The sequence below is a fragment of the Oryx dammah genome, unplaced genomic scaffold, assembly GCF_014754425.2.
Source record: "Oryx dammah isolate SB20612 unplaced genomic scaffold, SCBI_Odam_1.1 HiC_scaffold_24, whole genome shotgun sequence".
Lineage (NCBI taxonomy): Eukaryota > Metazoa > Chordata > Mammalia > Artiodactyla > Bovidae > Oryx > Oryx dammah.
The window spans coordinates 32005916-32027553 of NW_024070208.1; the positions used below are offsets into that span (position 1 = coordinate 32005916).

At 51.4% G+C, this 21638-nt stretch overlaps 1 protein-coding gene across 1 annotated transcript; it reads left to right on the forward strand.

Annotated features, from left to right (window-relative positions):
- Window positions 1-272: 272 nt before the first annotated feature.
- Window positions 273-6322, forward strand: CDX2 (caudal type homeobox 2). Its single transcript, XM_040266740.1, is given in 4 exon segments — window positions 273-813; window positions 4272-4417; window positions 5326-5526; window positions 5528-6322. Coding segments are annotated over 4 exon segments (921 nt in total). The 3' UTR covers window positions 5561-6322.
- The last annotated feature ends 15316 nt before the right edge of the window (window positions 6323-21638 follow it).

Consider the following 21638-nt stretch of genomic DNA (forward strand, 5'->3'; position numbering starts at 1 on the left):
TTCCCCGCCTCTGCAGCCTGGTGGAAAGGAGGTGGGAGGAAAGAAGGAAGAGAGAGCGGGAGGGAGGGAGGGAGGGAGGAGGCAGGCCCGAGGCAGGGACCGCCTTAGAGGCAGACGCGCCGCGAGGAGCCGGCGGAGCTTCGCGGGCCAGGGCGCAGCCATCCGCCGTTCCGGTGCCCCCTCTTCCCCTTCGCCAGCGCGGCGCCCCCCGGCAGCCTCAAGCATCAGTCCCGGGGCAGCATGGTGAGGTTCGCCGTCGGGCCCTCGCCACCATGTACGTGAGCTACCTCCTGGACAAGGACGTGAGCATGTATCCCAGCTCCGTGCGCCACTCCGGCAGCCTCAACCTGGCCCCGCAGAACTTCGTCAGCCCCCCGCAGTACCCGGACTACGGCGGATACCATGTGGCGGCCGCGGCCGCCGCCGCCGCCAACCTGGACAGCGCGCAGTCCCCGGGGCCGTCCTGGCCGGCCGCATACGGCGCCCCGCTCCGCGAGGACTGGAACGGCTACGCGCCGGGGGGCGCGGCGGCCGCCGCCAACGCCGTAGCGCACGGCCTCAACGGGGGCTCCCCGGCCGCCGCCATGGGCTACAGCGGGCCCGCCGATTACCACCCGCACCATCACCCGCACCACCACGCGCACCACCCGGCCGCCGCGCCCTCCTGCGCCTCCGGCTTGCTGCAAACGCTCAACCCCGGCCCCCCCGGGCCGGTCGCCACCGCCGCCGCCGAGCAGCTGTCGCCGGGCGGACAGCGGCGGAACCTCTGCGAGTGGATGCGGAAGCCCGCGCAGCCAGCGCTGGGCAGCCAAGGTGAGCCGGGGGAAGGCGCGGTCCCCGCGCGTCCGGGGACTCCGCGCAAGGGGGACGGGGCGGGGCGACCGCGTCTGGGGGCTCTGGACCCTCCCCCCCGGGGGTTGCTGCTCTGGCCCCTGCGTGGGGGCTGGCGGGATCGGGAGTGGAAGTCCTAGTCTCACGAGTCGCGTTCAGTGTAAGGCAAAGGGGAGGCTCCCTCCTTCCCACCGCCCTTCCCTCGTAAGGTCGGGTCCTCAGACCCTCGGGAGACTCCCGGGAACGTGGCGCAGCGCGGCTGCAGCACAGTGATCGCGTCCGCCCGGCTTGCTACCGCCCGCCCTCGCTCGGTGCGCGGCTCCCGGGCAGCTCCCCAGGGCCGGGCTCTAGCGGGACGCCGTCCTTCCCTTTCCCGGCCACTCGGGAAGAGCTTGGGCTGGGGCGGGGGGCGGGAGGGCGGCGCGGTCGCGCGAGGGACCAGGTTTAGCCTTTGGGGCCAAAGGTAAGGATCGGAGCTGCCACGCTGGGGAAACCGGGCGAAGCTGCCGAAGCTGAAAGAAGTTGTTGGTCCCGGGAACTAAGTGGGGAAGAGGTGCGGCGCGAGGGTGGGGGGAACACCCGGGTCTTCAGACCTTTGATCTGCGCAGGGGTCATTTCAATCAAAAGCCGGAGGGCTGGGACTGGACGCCCCGGGAGTCCCCTCGTGTCTGCAGAGGGAGAAGGGGAGGCAGGGGTAGTGCGCGCTCAGCCGCTGCTCCAGCCAGAGATCGTTTCTCCGGAACCTTACTTCACGGGGTCTGGTGTGGGTGTGTGTGTGTGCGCGCATATTCGTTTAACGAGCTTGCCCCAGAGACGTCTCTGCAGCGATCGCGGGTTGGAGGGAATGAGCAGGCTCGTGGGCCCCGGGTCTGCCCCATCTGGCGTCTGTGTCCAGTGGGGAAGGAGCTCCAGTAGGTGTGGTGGGAGAGTCCTGCTGGCTCCGCTTTGCTCCGTGAAGTCTTTCCCAGCCTTCTGCACTTCCGCTTTTTCCTCTTCCCTCCTTTCAGGCCCAGCCCGGCCCGCATGCAGGCTATGGCCACTTTGCAGCGGTTTTATAGCCGATTACAGTCGCATAAATCAGAGCAGCCGTTGGGGGCTGTCTCCTGGGATCGGTGTTTTGCGTCACTGCGCACAAGCCGGGACCCATCACCGGGGGAACTGCGGCGGTCCGGGGAGGAGGCCTCGGGGCCGACCTGGAGGGTCGGCTGGGTCCCTTCTCCCGAGAGGAGGCGCGCTCGCCTGGACAGACAGCGCGGCCGAGGAAGGCCCTTGGCGATCCTGAACCTGCCTGGGGCGCCGGCCCGCGGTGCCGGGCCGGGACCCTTGGTGCGTCCCGGGAGAATGCGCGCTGAGCAGGCCCGGGCGAGGGGAGAGGGAGGCGTGCCACCGGAGCCTGGGCCGCGGGGTCAGCGGAGGAGAGGCCGCTGTGAAGTCCCGCGCCAAGGTGGCAAGGCCGCTGTCGGCGCCGGGCGCCCTTGTGATGTTAATGTGGGGCGGCCCGCCGGCCGGAGCCCGACTCCTCTGCGGAGCCTCATCCGTCAAGGGGTGAGTGGGGAGGGGGGCCGGGTGGGACCCGACCCAGTCCGCTTTGATATACACCTTCCCATCCCTGCCATTGTCTCTTTTAGGGCCCGGAAAGAGGGTGGTGACTTTCGCAGTCAATAATGAATTCTGACAAGTCCCTCTCATCTCTCCCATACTCCAGCCCCCTCCTTGGTTCCCAGGGGGTGCGGGGCATCTCCAAGGTCCTCGGGGCGCGAGCTGCAGAGCACTCTGGGGCCTGGTCGCGCTGCCCCGTCCTCTCCGGATACTGAAAAGACAGCCCCCAGGCAGAGCCGTTCCCGAGGGCCCCAAGGCGAGTCCCGCTCCTGGAGAGTCCGGCTCGGAGGACTCCCCTGCGCCTGGCTCTCCGGCCCGGGGAGGTGTCCTTTGTGGCTCCCACCTGGCTCCCGTACACCATCTGCGTGGTGATCTAGTCTGATCCTCAGTTTGCCCCTCGGTACGCAGGGGCCACCACCGCGGGCGGGCTGGGGGAGGTAGCGCAGGTTCCCGGGACGTGTCAGCTGCCTTTCCTTTCCCGGCGGGCGCAGGGTCGGGGCCACCGCGCGCATTCAAATGCGTCCGCCGCCGTGTTGATGTTAATGCGCCTGGCGGGGAGGGGGGATGAAGGCCGGCCCGCCATTTGCTCAGTAGTGGTAATTCAAACAGAACGCGGTTGTTATTAAGGCATTGAAAGGGCTTTTCTTTGATAAGATCGCCTTGTCCTGCATTGTTTGAGGCTGTGTTCTCCTTTCAGCGGCTCCGGGGAGCTCCCTCTGATCCGGCCTGTATCTTCCCAGGGCGCTTTTGTTGTGGTTTGCAAAGGGTTTTACCTGAACAAAGTCGGCCTGCGGGGCATTAAACACCTCAGAGCAACTCCCCAGACCCTTTAGATCTTCCTGCAGCCCCGGGGCACCGGGCGATTGAACCTGTTCTTTTGGGGGAGAAGACCCCGACCTGAGGCCGAGCGAGAACAGCTCCTGAGTTGAGGGGTTCTGCCGAGGGTCGACCCGGGACAGACTCGGTGGAGACGCGGGGCTCCGGCCTGCTCTGACTGCAGTCGCACTATTTGTCAAGGCCCTTCAGTAAAACAATCAATGCCAGGTTTAATATGTTGACTCAATCCAATGAGTAGTAGATCACTGGTCAGGATAGCTCTGGCAGGGTTTGCAGCAGAAATAAATGGAGGATTAAAAAGAAAAGTGTGCCAACCCAGTTTCGCCCAGGTATAGAGTGTCCCCAGAGAGAGGAATTAGCGGGCTGCCAGACCCCTGCTCAGAATTCCGCCGGATACGCTGGTGAGCCGGGGTGTGAGGGGGGGCGTGTGCGGTTTCTAGTGACCTCAGGGGATAGCTGTCAGCTGCTGCACCCCCTTCCCACTTCTAATAAAACAAACAGAAAGGGAATCCGCCCCCCACCCACATACCCACAATCCCAGCTGTTTTTCACTGTGAGCTTTTTTTTTTTTTAACCTCTGATGGGCCTGAAAATCTGAATATTCCCAGGACTGTTTTCCTTTTGGGCCTCATCAGCTCAGGTGCTGTATCTGCTTTACAAAACCCCTGATGGGGTTCTGCTATCACCTGTATGAATTTTTCAGTTCAGTCGCTCAGTCATGTCAGACTCTTTGCTACCTGTATGAATTTTAAGTTTCTCTTTAATTTTCAAAAACCACTTACTTCCAAGACTAGGTTAGTTGTCCTGAATAGCGACCCCCCCCCACCCGCCCCACATACACCCTCTGGAGGGGGTCATGTCAGACTCAGCAGGAACCAGCCAAACCGCGGCCCCCCAGGGCGATGGAGGAAGAGAAATGGTTCCTGGGTTAGGGAGATTTGTCATTACCCATGACTGATGGGCTGCCCTGCAGTTCTCGGGGCTAACTTCGCCTTCCTTTACAGTGAAAACCAGGACGAAAGACAAATACCGGGTCGTGTACACGGACCACCAGCGTCTGGAGCTGGAGAAGGAGTTTCACTACAGTCGCTACATCACCATCCGGAGGAAAGCTGAATTGGCCGCCACACTGGGGCTCTCAGAGAGGCAGGTGGGAACCCTCCAGGGCCCCGTCACTGCCTGGGAGGGTCCAGTGGGGAGGGTTAGAAGCCAGGCCCCAGGATCCACCTAGTTCTGTGGGCAGATTAAGCAAGAGGATCGAGAGACTTTTCCTTCTAGATGCTTTTTAAAAAGGCTTCTTCCATGTCTACTTGTCTTTTTAAAAAATATATGTATATTGTGATTTTTTTTTTTCTATTTCGGGGGACCTGGGAGGTAACACACACACACACACACACACACACACACACACACACACTGAGTGTAATTTAATGCAGAATCCGATTTGGGTCAATAAAGACTTACTCTCTTGGTACTCAGCTCTTTATTGGGGGAAAAATTAATGTAGGATACCAGCCTTTGTGCGGAAAAACTATGGAGGGGTGAGGCTTAGCTCCTGAATGCTCTAGATTGTCAAATTCACAGCCAGGAAACCCCCTCATTAAATAAAACTCATTCTCAGCCCCAAGGCAAGGACTATTACATTTCCGTTTAGCTTTGAGAGGCCAAAGGCTGTCATTCTGAAGTACATCTAGCCCTAGCCTCCTTGCTTGGTATAGAAAGGACCTGGCAGTTTCTGTCTTCCTTGGTTCTGAGACTCTGAACTTTTCCAGTAAAGTTGTAGATAAAGCTTGCTCTGGAAAGCAACCTGAGGAACAAAGAGGGAGAGAGAGGCCCTTCCCACTTGAGACTGCATTGAGCTTGGGAGAAGCTCCAGCACTGGGCTGTTACATGGGCTGTCCCGTGAAAAGCTGGGTGAAGGGCTGGTGTCCTTTGGCTGCAGAGGGGACCTCTTTGGCTGGAGAAGGAGGCATTGGATCTAGTGTCAAATACCGTCCCTTTATGCTTTCGTTATCTTCTTCACCGCCTTCTGTTTTTCTCCACCTTTTTCATTTCCAGGTTAAAATTTGGTTTCAGAACCGCAGAGCAAAGGAAAGGAAAATCAACAAGAAGAAGTTGCAACAGCAGCAGCAACAGCCGCCCCCGCCTTCTGGGCCACAGCCTCCACAGCCACAGCCAGGTCCGCTGAGAAGCGTCCCGGAGCCCCTGAGCCCCGTGTCTTCCCTGCAAAGTTCGGTGCCTGGGGTCCTGGGGCCAGCTGGGGGGGGTGTTAAACCCTACTGTCACCCAGTGACCCGCAGCGGCCTGCAGGAGCAATTCCAGGCTGAGCCACAAGGAGCATGGACTCTGCTAGAACCCTCAGGAAAGACCCCCTCCCCTCTCACCCACAGATGTTTACCAGCTGACCTAGCCCTCAGAGCAGAAACCAACGGGGGCCTGGGGGAAAGACGACTGTGGTTGGGGGCCTCAAGGATGACATTCTCCTAGATTTTGACTTTTTCCGTTCTGACTCTCTGCCAAGCGAGGAGACGGGAAAAGACACCCGGGCTTCCTTTAGTACCGGCGGACACGCTGCCTGGACTGGCGGAACAGACCAGCCTTTCAGCCCCCTGCTCCTCAGCTCTTGGCCTCCCAGATCTGCGGGATACGTCTCTGGTCGGAGCTGAGGCGGGAAAGGGGCTCAGGGGACTGCCAGGGATGGAACCAAGATGGTTAGGTCTACTGACTGCTCTCCAAGGTCCCCCTGGCCCTTCTCACCTCTAGGGCAGGCAAGATTTAAGCTGCAGAAGTCAGAGGCAGCTGAGATGGAGACCCGGGCCCACTGAAGCATGCAGAACCCCCAGGTCTTTGTCTTTCTTCTCTTCCCTTCCCAGCGCAGGAAAGGCTTGGCTGGTGTATGCGCGTGGTCTGTGGTAGTGTGAGAGGGTGGTTGCTGGACTCCAGGCCTGACAAGGAGGGGGGTGGCCCTGGACAGGGCCTTGTTTAGAATGCCTGTCACCAGAGCCTCTCTGGGCTGAATGTATGTCAGTGCTATAAATGCCAGAGCCAACCTGGACTTCCTGTGATTTTCACAATCTTGGGGCTGATGAAAAAGGGGGAGTTTCTGTTGTTGCTGCTGTTTGGGTTGTTGGTCTGTGTAACATCCAAGCCAGCATTTTAAAAGCCTTCTGGATCCATGGGAAGTGATATGGTGAAGGGAAATGGGGGTGGGGGTGGGGGTGGGGGTGGGTGGGGGTGGTATTTGAACACAATTGAATTTTTTTTTTTCTAAAAAGAAAAGAGATAAAGGAGCTTTCCAGATTTCAGATTCTGTATTTATCGCCTATCAGGTTTTGTCTGAAATTATGATTATTTTTTAAAGAAATGAAATATCCTCTCTCCTTGCAAGTTAGAATTAGGAAAATCAGGGCGGGGGTGGGGGGTGGAGAAGGTTATCTGGACAACCTCATTTTACCCCAGAGCACAGCACCAGAAGCCCGAGGGAGCGGTTTCTGAGACCTGCCCTGCCCCCAAGCCGCAGCCCAGCCTTGCCTTGTGGAATGCGTGGTTCTCCTGGGGGTGCCTGTGGGCAGGACACACAGCTGAACGCCCAGCTGCTTCTCAGCTAGGGGAACGGTGGGCAGTGGGCGCGAGAGAGCCCCTCATTGCTTCCCGTCAAGTCCACACGGAGGCCATCACCCTCAGTCCCATTCATCGGTGAGTCTCTTCTCCCCAGGATGTCCAACATTCAAGTGAAAATACTGGATTCTATTTCCCTAAGGCAAAGTTTCCGCGAACGTGCGTACTGTTGCCCCCATGCACTGTAGCCCGCCAGGCTCCTCTGCGCATGGGGATTCTCCAGGCAAGAAGACTGGAGTGGGGTGCCATGCCCTCTTCTAGGGGAATCTTCCTGGCCCAGGGATCGAACCCTGGTCTCCTGCGTCGGCAGGCAGGTTCTTTACCACTAGCGCCACCTGGGAAGCCCAGGTTCCCACGGCCGTGTTCTGTAAATGGCCTGTCTTGTCCCGTGCTTTCCTTTTCCCCACCCTCCCTCCCCAGTCTCTCCCCTCTCCCAGATAAGAACTGGGAACCCAGCAAAGGGTTCGGCTGGGCACAAGGCTGCTGCCCTTGAAGTTTCTGGTCCTGGAAGCCGCGGAGCCGGGCGCGCTCGGCGGCAGCTGGGCCCGGGAAAGGGGGCTGTGCCCCCACGCGGCCGCTCCGGGCCCGGATCGGCGCCTCCACCGAGGGAGGAGGTGCCCCGAGGGCTGGGCTGGACGGGCCGAGTTGCGAGGCAGGAATGCCCCCTGCAGCATCGCCCCGATTCCGCGGCGCTTCCGGGAGGCGCCTTCCCCTCGGCGCCTGGGACCTGGAGACTGGGGGCAGGAGGCCGTGTGCCGGGCTCGGGACGGGGGCGGCGAGGCAGCCGGTGGTTCCCGGGGGCCCGGCGCGGTTGCTATGCGTTGCCGTGAAACGCCTGTCAATAAAGCCTGTTTGGACAGTGGAGCGCGAGCACAAGGGTTGTTTGCTTAGTGGTTAGAGGTCCAAAAGTCGGCACGGTCCCGCCGCGAGCGATCACACGGGCCTCCCTTCCCCGGGGAGCGGGCCCCTAGCGCCGACACCCGCGCGCTCGGAGGGCCCGCCGGGACCCCCACTCAGGGCGGTGGGTTGCCCGCCGGTCCTCCCCGCCTCCGCCGCCTGCGAGGCCGGGAATGAGGGCCGCGCCCCCCTACGCCGAGACACCGCCCCGAGAGCCAGCCCCCAGGGAACCCACGCGGGGACGCGGCGCGAGAGGGCAGTGCGGCCGGGAGAGGCCCGGGGAGGCCGGCGTCCGGACGTCAGGGTTCATTTGTGAGCAGAGGGCCGCGCGGGTCCGAGCGCCGCGGGCGCTGTGCACAGGATCGCAGGGGCGAGCCCTTGGGTCCCCGCGGCGCCCTGTCCCCGCTCCGGCCGCCAGGGAGCGCGCGCGCCCTGGGAAGAGCCGAGGCCCGGCCCCCGCTGCTAGCCGCCTCTGCAGGAAGCGGACGCAGTTGAGACCCAAGGGTGCAAGCCCCAGACCTCTCTCTCCCACTCCGCTGCTCCCAGACCCGCGTGGAGAGCCTTCCCGCCGTGGCCACGGGCCCGGGGAAGCTAAGTGCACACTAGGTCAGGTGCAGAAAATTTTTGGATCTGGTGCATGTTTAAGAAAAGCAAATTTAGGGGAGGGGAGCTGTCCACTCTTCTAGAAGGGTCTTTTTGGGGAACTTCCTTGGTGATCCAGTGTTTAAAACTCCACGCCTCCACTGTTAAGAGCGCGAGTTCGGTCCCTGATCGGGCAACTAAGATCTCAGGGTGCCCTACTCCCCCAAAACGTCTGCACGAAACGTTTCTTTAAAAAATAATTTACAGAAATATAGGTATGATATTAATTTATGGGAAGAGCGAGAACTTAGGATAAACAAAGAGGGAAATGCAGCAGTATTGTGGAACTCATATAAAAAAGAAGGTATATAGGTAGAGAAAACAGGCCAAGTCTTTCTTTTTCTGTAAAAAATTCATAATTTTATCATATTCATCTTATAAAATTAACAAGATGGACTGCTAGTTGAAAGCCATGAAAGTTTCAGTGAGTTTCCTTGCTCTGATACTATCAGGCAGGAGGCTGACAATGATCAAGAATACTGATCTTAAATGGAAATCTAAACACATAAACAGCAATATTCTGGCTGTTGTTATTCACAACCCCCCCCCTCCCCCGAGAAAAATAAGAGGAGGAAAGGAGCAGAAATAAATCTCAGCTACAGAATCTTAGAAGAGATTATGGGTTTTTAAGAGCACTATTCACACCTTATTTTAGAATCAGTTTAAGAACCTTGGGAAGATCACAACCTCCCAGCCACCACTTCCTCTATCTGTAAATGGAGATCAAATGCAATGTAAGCAGATGAAAGTTATGGGGTACACTTATGATTACACCCCGATAATGACATGAACTCCTCCTCTTTTTTTTTAGTCATGAACCATCTTCTCTGAAGTGCTCAAGGGTCCTTATAGTGGATGTTTGAACAAGAATCATTTTTCAAATCATTAGAGAATAATTACCTTCCAGAAGTTTTCCTCCTGTATTTAGCTCTGCTTACTTTGTCAAAATAGCCCCAAGTCTGTTGTCTCTTGATTTCCATTGCCTATGTGTCTGCACAAAATCTCAAGTGGCAAAGCATGAAAATTCCAGATGAGAAGATGAGTTATGGCTCTGCCCAGCTTACCTGTCCTTTCGTCTACCAGGAAAGATGGACCCAGGCACTTCCAGTTATATTTAGGAGACTCAGATTAGTTGAGGCTATCAGTCAGAATCCTTTAACCCAGAAGAGGCACAGAAGCAGATACTCTTCCTCAGTTCAGTTGAGTTCAGTCGCTCAGTCATGTCTGACTCTTTGCAATACCATGGACTACAGCACGCTAGGCCTTCCTGTCCATCCTCAACTCCTGGAGTTTACTCATACTCATGTCCATTGAGTCAGTGATGCCATCCAACCATCTCATCCTCTGTTGTCCCCTTCTCCCCCCTTCAGTCTTTCCCAGTATCAGGGTCTTTTCCAATGAATCAGTTCTTCGAATCAGGTGGCCAAAGTACTGGAGTTTTAGCTTCAACATCAGTCCTTCCAATGACTATTCAGGACTGATTTCCTTTAGGATGGACTGGTTGGATCTCCTTGCAGTCCAAGGGATTCTCAAGAATCTTTTCCAACACCACAGTTCAAAAGCATCAATTCTTCCATGCTCAGCTTTCTTTATAGTCCAACTCTACCTTAATATAAATTCTGTACTCTGCCAGGAGCTGGGCTGCCAACACCCCGCACCCCCAGCTGCTGTGGGTTCAATTCTTCAAGCCTTCCCTTAAAGTCATTTAATATGAGCATTTTCTTCTAACACCCATAATTTTCCCCTACACAAAAACTATAGCAGCAGATTTTGCATTAAATTAGTATTGGTTTGGAGGATAAGGAAAACATTCATATCTAAATAATGTAGGTTACTTTGTAAGTATTTTAAATTAGCATTTAAATTATTTTCTTAAATTCTATTTAGACTATATAATCTTCCAATCCCCATAATTCTCACATTTAAAGTTTTTTTTTTTTTTTCCAGGGAGGGGGTGGATTTTTCCTTTTGCCTCCTCCTCTTCAAGAGTTGACTATGATATTAGGAAATCAAGCAGGTTTTATTGCTAACTGGGACAAACCGAGTGGTGGGCCAAAACAATCACTAAATATTTTCTTTACTTATACACCAGAGGAAATACACACTTCTTCTATCATTCACTTCTTGAACGTTATGAAATTAGATCTAGGAAAATACCCTCAAATTCCAAATAAAGAAAGTAGAATCTGTCAATTCTAGAGATTATAGCCACATTTACTTTGCCATTCTTCTTGGAGGTATCAGTTTAGAGAAGGTGGGAACAAGTACACAGGTGACCTTTCAGGTTTGTGTCTCTACTACTCAAACATTTATTTTAACAACAGTTTTTTTCAAATTGAAGTTTGTCACTAACCTTGGTTGGTACAGATAATATCAATTAAATTCCCAGAGCTCCAAAGATAATGACTGGTGTGGGCTTCCCTGGTGGCTCAGATGGTAAAGAATCTGCCTGCAATGCAGGAGACCTGGGTTTGATCCCTGGGTTGGGAAGATCCATTCAAGAAGGGAATGGCAACCCACTCCAGTATCCTTGCCGAGAGAATCCCATGTACAAAAGAGCCTGCCAGGCTACAGTCTATGGGGTTGAAAAGAGTCAAGACACCACTGAGTGACTAATACTTTCACTTGTTCTTCTTTATTTAGGATCCTGGTGATTCTGTGCTTGAAATCTAATCCATAAACCAGAACACCACCAGTCTGATCCATGAAGAAGAGTTCCCTAAGATTCAGTGATAATCAAACAGTCCCCCCTACACACAACTCACACGTACTTAAAATAATATTCAGGTCATGTACTGGGTTTATGGGTCAAGTAATTTTATTGGTAAGAAGGAACCTAGGCATTTCATGCCCGCCCCCCTTTCATGATCAATACCAGAACATTTTTTTTTTCCCATTGCATGCCTTTTAATATCTGTGTTTTAATTTCTGGGAAAGAAATTCTTTTCTAATTATTCATGTGTTATCTCAGAACTTTAGGACAGTCTGCTCTCATAACACTTTGTATCTGCAGTATGGCAATAATAGGTTTTATACAAGGGGTAGTTGATAAATTCCTCTCCAATCTCAGGAAAGCAAACAATGAAAAACCAAGTAGGAGCTAAAGTCATTGTAGTATACTGCAAACAATGGCTTGTTGGTTGGCACCTGAATAATTTTAATTTACTGACAATTAGTAGAATCAATGACAAAGATTGAGTATTAATGCCTAAACCACAGATTAGGAGCTGTAAAAGTTGACGTGGGCAGGCTCTGTCTTTTACTCATGAAAGACAGTATATGTTCTTTCACTTTGTGTATCTAGTGTATTAAAAACAACAACCAGGACAAAATTCAATGGCTCTAGATTCTATTTTTAGCCCTCCCTCTATTTTCTAGGCAAAACTCTGGTAGGGTGTATATGCCTTGCCAGAGGCAAACAGAAAAAAAGACACAGTTAATTGAGAACAAAAGAGACCATTGTCTAATACATAGCGATATAAAAGCATACATGCAGGACAGAAGAAAAAAAAGACTGCTATCTGGAATCCACATGTATTAAAAATAAAAAGAATAACGTTCATGCTCAAACCAACTTACTGAAAAGAATGCAAATTTCAGAAATCCAAACTCCTCTAGTTATTTTCATGTGTTCCTGTTATTATAGTTTTCATCATAGCTATGAATCTCATATAACCACCTTTATACTTTTAGATACCTGTGAGTGATATATTGTTAAACACAATAGATGTTGATTCTCTGTTGGTCCTGATATTCAGCCAACAACCAGCATTTATTCCTCATTTCTAGGATGAGGGTCTTGAAACGCACCCACGTGGTTATGATAGCTGCACAGGGGGTGGACACATGGCCAGAACAGGAACCAGAAGGCAACAGAACCAGACAATCGGGCCGTCTGAAGCTGTTTAGGGAATAAATTTTTCGAGGGACATGTATCAGCGTATCAAGCGGGGCGCTACTTTTACAAATGTCAAGCCACACGGGACAGGCAGCAGGTTCCTTCCTTAGTGGGAACTTTTAGCTTGTCCCCACCTCGCGCCTTTATCTCAGAGAACGGACTGCCTGGATTCGAGTCTTTGCAAAACGTTTTAGACAGAAAAAAAAAAAAAAAAGCAAACCTTGCTCAAGCCCATATAGACAAGTCGTCTGAAACAGGCTTGGGGGTAGGGGGCGTTCGGTCAGGTATGGAGGCATCAGTGTGCGGCCCCAGCCATCAGGGAAGATGCGCTCAGGTGGCCGGGGCCTCTCCGCTCCCCCTGCGGCCCGGGCTCATGGATCAAAGTGGCGGACCCCTGCCCCAGGCAGCCAGACCCCCAGCGGGCGTCGGGCACAGGTGTCGCGTTTCCCCGCCCCGGACGCCGCGCCGGCTCCTCGCCCGGCGGGGAAAGGCAGTCTGCCGGCGTCCGGGCGCCTCCGGAGGTGCAGGCGCAGCGAGGACCCCGCGGGGAGATCCCAGGCACGTTCCTTTTCTTCGGAGCAGCTCGATCTCCACCGCCGCCTGGTCGTCACGGTGAAACAGATTTTTGATTTTTCACTGCGCGCCCACTAGGAGTGGGGCGGTGCCGAGCCCCGGGCCCCAGGCCCCGGGCCCCGGCGAGGGGCGCGCGCGGCGGCCTCCCGGTGCTTCCAGAGCGCCCCGCGCGGGAGGGACTTGACCTGGAAGGTGAGGTGGGAGGCGGGCGCGCCCAGCCCCGCACCGGGCCGGGCAGGCGCCAGGGGCCCGGCAGGCGGCGCTGCTGCCCCGGCGGAGCGGCCGGGTCCCGGGGCGCCGGCGGTGCCCAGCGCCCGAACGGGCGGGGCGGGGAGCGGGGTCACGGCCGGGGCGGCCCTCGGTGCCTCTCCTGCCTCCCCGTAGAGGCCGGCGGGATCCATGGCCGGCGGGATCGCGCGGCACCCCGGGTGGGGACGAGACCACCCTTCCTGCCTCTCCAGGCCCCGCGGGCACCTTGCCCCGGGGGCCCCTTCCCGGCCGGGCGAAGAGGCCACGTCCCCAGGAGCCGCGGGCCCGGTGGGTGGCCCCCGTCCTCGAGCCTCTTCTCGCAGACGGACGTGTCCCTGGTCTGCTCTGCACGGGACTCCAGAGAGCGTCCAACTTAACGACTAGTGAGGGCCGATCCCGACCCGGGCCCGCTTTGGGGGTTGGGGGAGGGCGGGATCACTCTGGATCTAAATAATTTACTCGCGGCTAAATAATTTACCCAGGCTTTTCTCCGCCTGCCAACTCCCTCCTCTACACCCCTGCTCCCGACTTCCTGCTTTGTGCAGCCCGGGGGAGAGAAGGGCCAAGTCTACATAAAAGTTAATATTAATAGCGGTGGAGGCGACGGCAGGTGCTTCTCCAGACCTCCTCGTCCCCTCTCGCCCCCTCCTCCTCCAAGCCCCTTTTAAAAAATTGGAGATGGTCCTTGTGCCTAAGGGACCCTTTCCGAAATAAGGGCCCTGGGGTGAGCAGCCTGGAGCCACGTTCTTTGTAAATCGTATCCTCCTTGCAGTAGCCCTGGGCGCGGAAAGTGGCAAAGGTCGGGCGTGCACCCGGCGGCAGCAGCGCCCGCGCGCCCTGTTCGGCTGCAGGGCACCGGGTCAGATAAGCGCGCAAGCGAGTCAGCAGGTTTGACGGGAAAGATACCCAGCAGGAAGGGGACGGGCTGAGCAAACTCGAGGGAGGGGTGTATTGGGGGGAAGGACAAAAAAGTTACAGGCGCAACAAGCCCGAACTATGGAGAGAATTCCTAGTAAAGCCACGGCTGTCCTTCTCATCGCAAAGCCTGGTTGGGTTTAAGTTTTTACTAAGGCCAGTTGAGGCTTTCCACAAACAGTTCCTTCCAACAAATTTAAACAAGGCAGAGACGTGGGAAAAGTTAAAACTCCCGCCCCTCTTCTTTTATTGGGCGTTCCTTGTGGCTCAGCTGGTAAAGAATCCGCCCGCAATGCGGGAGACCTGGGTTCGATTCCTGGGTTGGTAAGAACCCCTGGAGAAGGAAAAGACTACCTACTCCAGTGTTCTGGCCTGGAGAATTCCATGGACTGTATAGTCCATAGGGTCGCAAAGAGTCGGACACGACTGAGCGACTTTCACTTCTTTCAATCCCATCCTTCTGGGGTACCAATGTTAACATCCTGGGCTACATCAACCCAAGAATTTTTTGTGCTTAGGCAAACATGTATCACATCTTACAAACTTATCTCTTTTCTTGTTCTTCGTCTCTCCTTAAAAAAAAGTTGAAGTCATATTTTTCTTTGTGACTTGCTTTTATCAGTCAATAATACATCTTGGGGGCTTCCCTGGTGGCTCAGATGGTAAAGAATCTCCCTGCCAATGCAGGAGAGAATACCTGGGTTGGGAAGATCCCCTGGAAGAGGAAATGGCAACCCACTCCAGTATTCTTGCCTGGGAAATCCCACAGACAGAGGAGCCTGGCAGGCTGTGATCCCTGGGGCCGCATAGAGTCAGACTGGACTGAACACACACACACACATTGTTGATTTACAATATTGTGTTAATTTCTGCCTCCCCTTCAAAACAGCAGGAACTGACTAAACAACAACAAAGATATCAAGGGCATTTCCCCAGGTCATTATATGTAAATCCAATTGACTCTTTTAAAGGGCTGCTGCGTTGTAAATTTAGATGTCAGAACTTTACTCATTCCTTATTCACCAATTTCTTTGAATGTTTATTTTGTTCTAGGTGCTGGGAAACAGTGTTAAGAGCACAGATAAAAATCTTAGGTCTTGGGAAGCTTATATTCTAGAGGCTAGAGACTGATAACATTTTTTTTTTTTTCAACTACTTCCCTTCTACTGACAGATATTTATGTTGCTGTCAGCTTTTTCTCATAAATGGTACAAGGGTAAGCATCTTTTTACATATATTCTTTTGCATATTTTTATTTTTAAAGGCTAGATTACTCAAATTGGAAATCCTAGGTCAGAGAAAATTATCATTTTAAACTTTTTTGTAGCTTTAATAAATATAGGCATTGCTTCCCAAAAGGGTTTAACAAGTCACAGTACCTCCCAGCTGCCTATAAGTGAATTTGCCTTTCTCCATGGTCTCTTTGCACTAGAAATTATTGCTTACATTTTTTAACTCTGATGGACAGAAAATGGTAACTAGTTTAATTTTATGTTCCATAATTTACTAAGCAGGTTGAGCATATTTTCTTTTCTTTTCTTTTTTTTTTTTTTTGTTTTGCATTTCTTTGTGGCCTGCTTGAATCTATTATTTTCTAGTAAACAGATGGAAAAGAAACAGAGTGTTTACGCATCCCAGGCCTTGTGCTTGATCCTTTAAATCATTTCATTTAATCTTTGCAAATGAAATCACAAGCTCCGGGAGATGAAGGACAGAGAAGCCGGGTGTGCTGGGGTCGCAGAGTCGGACACGACTGAGCGACTGAACAACAACAAATCTTTGCAAAACCCAACGTCTAGCCCTATGAGACAGATTATGATCCAGGCCTTTCTGATGTCAAGTGTGTGTGAAAGTGTTAGTTGCTCAGTTGTGTCTGACTCTTTGCAACCCCACGGACTATAGCCTGCCAGACTCCTCTGTCCATGGGATTTCCCAGGCAAGAATGCTGGAGTGGGTGGCCATGCCCTTCTCCAGGAACAGAAGAACAGACAGGATCAGACTCAGGTCTCCGGCACTGCAAGCAGATCCTTTGCTGCCTGAGCCAGCAGGGAAGCCCTTCTGGTGTGAACACCGTGTGATTCAAGCCTCCATTGCGTCTGCTCTTTGAATGGGGCCCACTTTCTAAGTATGAAGGCAAAGGAAGAATCATAAAATGGTACATAATTATCAGAAATATCATTTTCAGAATTTAAAAGCAAGTTAAAAATGAAAAAGTATTTGCTACAAAAATGTCCGTGGATTGTTTTCCTTGATATATACAGAATTCAACGCAAAATAATAAGAAAAATTCTAGACTGCTAATGAAATATCATCAAATAACTTAATACTTAAAAAAGTCTAATACTCAGAGCTGGTGAGAGAAAGATATGCAGGCACTTCCTATACTAATGATAAAACTGTAAATTGATATATCTTTGGCAATTTGGCAATATATTTTAGAAGTCTTAAAATACACTCAAGTTTAGTAATTTCATATCTAGAACTAATCTAAGGAAATAACCAGAAATAGGGAGTTGGAAACAAGTGTCCAATATTAATATTTTGAGCAACTAAATTATGGTATACCCACTCAGTAGAATATTGTATAACCATTAAAGCCACTGTTTTCAGTATTAGTTAATGTTTTTTATTTAAGTTTTCAGAGGAATTTTTTTTTTGTCTCATACATCAAAAAAGGCAGAGCACAAAAGAATTATACAGTATGCTCTTCTGTGTACTTATGTATCTAGGCTGAAAAATGGCCCTCTAAAAGATGTCAACAGGCCAAGCTCTGGAAACTGTGACTGTTACCTTGTGTGGCAAAACCCAAACAAGCCAAGAAAATAGACACTGAAATCAAAACCAAACCAAACACCAAAACCCAGAAATCCCACCCCAACAATTGGTGCAGATATGATTAAATTCAGGACCTTGAAATGGAGAGATCACACTGGATTATTCACATAGGCCCTAAATGCCACCGTCAGTGTCCTTTTCAGAGAGGCAACAGTAGAGTTCTCTCTCACATACACACATGAAGGTGATATGAAGCAGCAGGGAGAGATCTGAGCCTGGCCTGGGAGACGGGACTGATGCAGCTGCAAGCCAAGACATGCCAGCAGCAGCGGGAAGAAGCGACCATGAGACCGTCACTCACAGTCTCCAGAGTGCAGCTCTGCCCCCATCCTGCTCTCAGTCTGGTTTTGGACTCTGGCCTGAAGAACTGTGAGAGAATAAATCTGTTGTTTTAAGCCAGCACATATATGATAATTTCTTACAGCAGCCACAGGAAACTAATATGGTGGTGTCTCTTCTGCTGTATCACAAGCAACTTGAAATTCAGTGTCATACAGCAGACACTTTGTTATGTCCATGGATTCTGTGGATCAGGAACCCACATGGGATACAGCAAGAATGGCTTGTGTCCACTCCACAATGTCCAGACCCTCAGGAAGACTTGAGTGGCTGGGACAGAAATCATCTGGAGGTTGCTTTTTTAAAAAATTATTTTAAATTTTATTTTACATTTTTATTTCTTTGGTTGCATCACTCAGCTTGCAGGATCTTAGATCCCTAACCAGGGATTGAACCTGCGTCACCGCAGTGAAAGTAATGAATCCTAACCCACTGGACTGCTCGGGCCTGAATTCTTTTATTCGGGTATTTGGTGGATAGGCTGAAAGGAGCCAAAAGTTGGGATCACTGTGAATGGTTAACCTCTTCCTGTGGCTTGGACCTCCTCCCAGCAAACTTAAAAAGTGTAAAAACCACTTTTTCCATTGTGGTGCAGAGCTCTGGAAGTTAGTGATACCAGTGAGCAGGAAGATGGCTCTGTGGCATATTATGATCTACCTTCAGAAGTCACTTTAGGGCTTCCCTGATAGCTCAGTTGGTAAAGAATCCACCTGCAATGCAGGAGACCCTAGTTTGATTCCTGGGTCGGGAAGATCCCCTGGAGAAGGGATAGGCTACCCACTCCAGTATTCTGGCCTGCAGAATTCCATGGACTGTATAGTCCATGGGGTCACAAAGAGTCGGACACGACTGAGCGACCTGCACTCACTCACTTTCAGAAGTCACACAGTGTCATTTTCAATCCATTGGTTGAAGCACTGACACACTTCTCAAATTGAAGAGGAAGAGAATAAATCTCTCTCTCTATGGGAGGAATGTCAAAGAATTTGCGGCCATATTTTCAAGTTAGTTCCGTGCCCACAAATTATTTACATTCTTCATGTGCAAATTCTCTCCTCCTGAAGTTTTACCTTTCCTATTAAGGCACTGGGTTCAGGCTCGGGTGACGGGCCCCTGATACAAATCAGGTCCTGGTGGATGTTGGACTCCTTGACTTCAGCTCTTTCTTTGGGTTTGGGTCCACTTAATCTGAAAACTGATGAATTAGAGACAAGTTTTCTGTAACTTCTCCCTCAGATAAACCTTACATATTAATATAATCGGGGCTTCCCAGGTGGCACTATTGGTAAAGAACCTTCCTGCCAATGCAGGGGATGTGGATTGGATCCCTGGGTTGAGAAGATCCCCTGGAGGAGGGCATGGTAACCCACTCCAGTATTCTTGCCTGGAGAATCCCAGGACAGAGGAGCCTGGCAGGCTACACTCATAGGGTCTCAAAGAGTCAGACATGTCTGAAGTGACTAAGCGTGCATGCATTAAGACAATGGTGGGACAAGCATAGGATAACTGCTATAAATACTCCTGTTCTAAAGTGGAGAAAATAGAAATGCGTAGCCATCACTGGTTTACGTTAATTAGAGACTGACCCTTCAATCTCGCTTTAAAAAAAATCTGAACAATTTAGTTGTTGAAGAAAACAGGTTTATTTGCCCCATGGAGTAGTCCACACTCTGATTTGCTGATTATATCATCATTAATCATTGTATGATTATATTCATAAATATAAAAATATATTCCCCATTTCTGAGATAAATGATAAATGGAAGTATACAACACATATGAAGAGTTATTCTTTGAAAATATAACTGTATCTCTTAGCCAAAAGTGGGGAATCCAAACAGGCCTCCTGAAATCTCACCAGAAACTATATTAAAGCAGATCAGAGCATAGAAGTGGTAAATAAAGTGAAAAGTGTAAAGAAATCCATGGACCATGTTGGTATCAGGGGAGGGGAAAGAAACAATCATATGCATTGGGAAATTATAACCTCAACAATGAAAATCCAGTAAGAAGCAAATGGACTGGATAGGAAGAAGGGAGATGCTAGTTGCACTGAATTCCTTCATGCATCCATTCCTGTAACGAGTCCTTCCTTATTTGCTAAGCACCGGCCGAGCACAGGACTCTATGTTGTGTGTCATAGCACTGGTAGAACTACTAGAGGAAAGTCAAAATGGAAGAAAGAAACATGGAGACTCTGTACAGTTCCCTGGAAGTTTGTTTGGCTTAGCGTGTTCCAGAATTGCACGTCAGGAGTGGGATGCACTTGGCTTTCTTGGATGATGGACTCTTGTCAGAGTTGATATGAGAGGTGTGATATCCACGCCAAGGGGAACAATGGCAGGCTGACTAACGGCCCCAAGCAAGGCTGGGGGTCCTAACCTGGAGCCCACAAGGTGTTGCGTTACAAGGTGAAGGGATTGTGGTTAAGGGTCTTGAGATACGGACAACCATCTGGAGCATCACGAGGGTGTTTATGTGGGGAGAAAGGAGATTTGGTGACAGGTGTGCTGACTGTGGGAGCAGGGGCTAGGGGGGTGGGGGAAGGGGCGGGAACCCAGGAGTGCAGGCGCCCTCCAGAGCTGGAAGGGCTTCCCAGAGGACCACGCCCTCCAGACCTGTATTTAGACAACAGTTTAGACACCGACCTCTAGAACTGTTAGAGGATAAGTTTGTGTTGCCTAAAGGATGAGATGGTTAGATAGCATCACCGACTCAGTGGACATGAATCTGAGCGAACTCCTGGAGACTGTGATGCACCCGGAAGCCTCCTGGCGTGCTGCAGTCCATAGGGTCGCTAAGAGTCCAACACGATTTAGCAACTGAACAGCAAAAACAAAAGCCACTAAATTTGTAGTAATTTGACAGCAGCAATACCTTCAAAGCGGCTGTAGAATTCCCATGTCTTTTCTCTGTGCTCTTTCTGGCCTCCAGGACTTGGTCCATTCTCCTCTCTCTGCAGGGACCTTCCTCCTCCCTCCAGCTCACTTCCTTCAAACTCTGTCAAGATTCCCCACATCCCCCAGGCCTGGTGTCCCCTTCCTCTGTCTTCCTCAAACACTGCATAAATCTGTGTTCGGGCACCACCACACTGTTATAATACACCCTTTCCCCTGTCTGATTCTTGCATTTGATGATGCACTTATTGAAAGTAGGGACCCTATATTTTCTCTTTTTCTGCCCCCAGTAGGGACTTCCCTATAGCTCAGATGGTAAAGAATCTGCCTGCAGTGCAGAGACTCGGCTTCCATCCCTGAGTCAGGAAGATCCCCTGGGGAAAGAAATGGCAACCCACTCCAGTATTCTCACCTGGAGAATTCCATGGACAGAGAAGCCTGGCGGGCTACAGTCCATGGGGTCGCAAAGAGTCAGACATGACTGAGTGACTAACACAATTGGCACAGGGTCTGATAAATAGTAAGTAGTTCATCCAAGTTTATGGGATAAAAACCAACCATGCGACGGAAAACCCAGTAAGGAATCACACCATAGGAAGCCCATGATAAAGGCAACTCAATCCACAGTCCTGGGATTCTCCGCAGGGGTCTGACAGGCACAGAAGGGTGGGGCTGTGTCTTCCTGCCCCCACACCCTCCCACCCCTGGAGGCGACCTTCCCTCCCCCAGGCATCTTGATCTTGACCTGTCCAGGCTTCGAGCTTCCTTAGTCAGATGGCTTCCCAAGTGCTGTGCCTCTGGTTGTGGAGGCTTCCACCTCTGAGGATGACAGATGAGGTGGAGAAGGGTTTAGGGTCTCTGAGAGCAGCCCCTGCTGCAATGTGATACATTTGTTACACTTTTTGTAGGAGAAACAGACAATTTAGAAAGAGTTCTTTTAAATCATGTCTACTTCTTCTGGGCACAAAAAGTAAGGTTCAAAAAGAAAAAGGTTTAAAAATCATCTGTTATCTCTCTACTCTCAATCATGAATAACATTAAAAATAAGTATTATTAATGTTAAAATGAGTACCCTATGGTCAAAAATATAAACAATGCAGAAGAACCTAAAGTAAAATGTAAAAAAATACTCAGTTCCATAACCCAGAGTTAGCTACTTATCAATAGTTGGTTATATTTTTAGAAAATGTTTATTTATGTATTTATTTGGCTGTGCCAGGTCTTAACTGTGGCATGAGAACTCTTAGTTGAGGCATGCGTGCATGCTAAGTCGCTTCACTCATGTTTGACTGTGGGCTACACACGGACAGGCTCCTCTGTCCACGGGATACTCCAGGCCAGAATCCTGGAGTGGGGAGCCTTTCCCTTCTCCAGGGGATCTTCCCAACCCAGGGATCAAACCAGGTCTCCCCGTTGCAGGTGGATTCTTTACCAGCTGAGCTATCAGGGAAGCCCATATTAATATAAAGCAACTCAAAAGTTCTCAACAACAGTAATATAAGCAAATA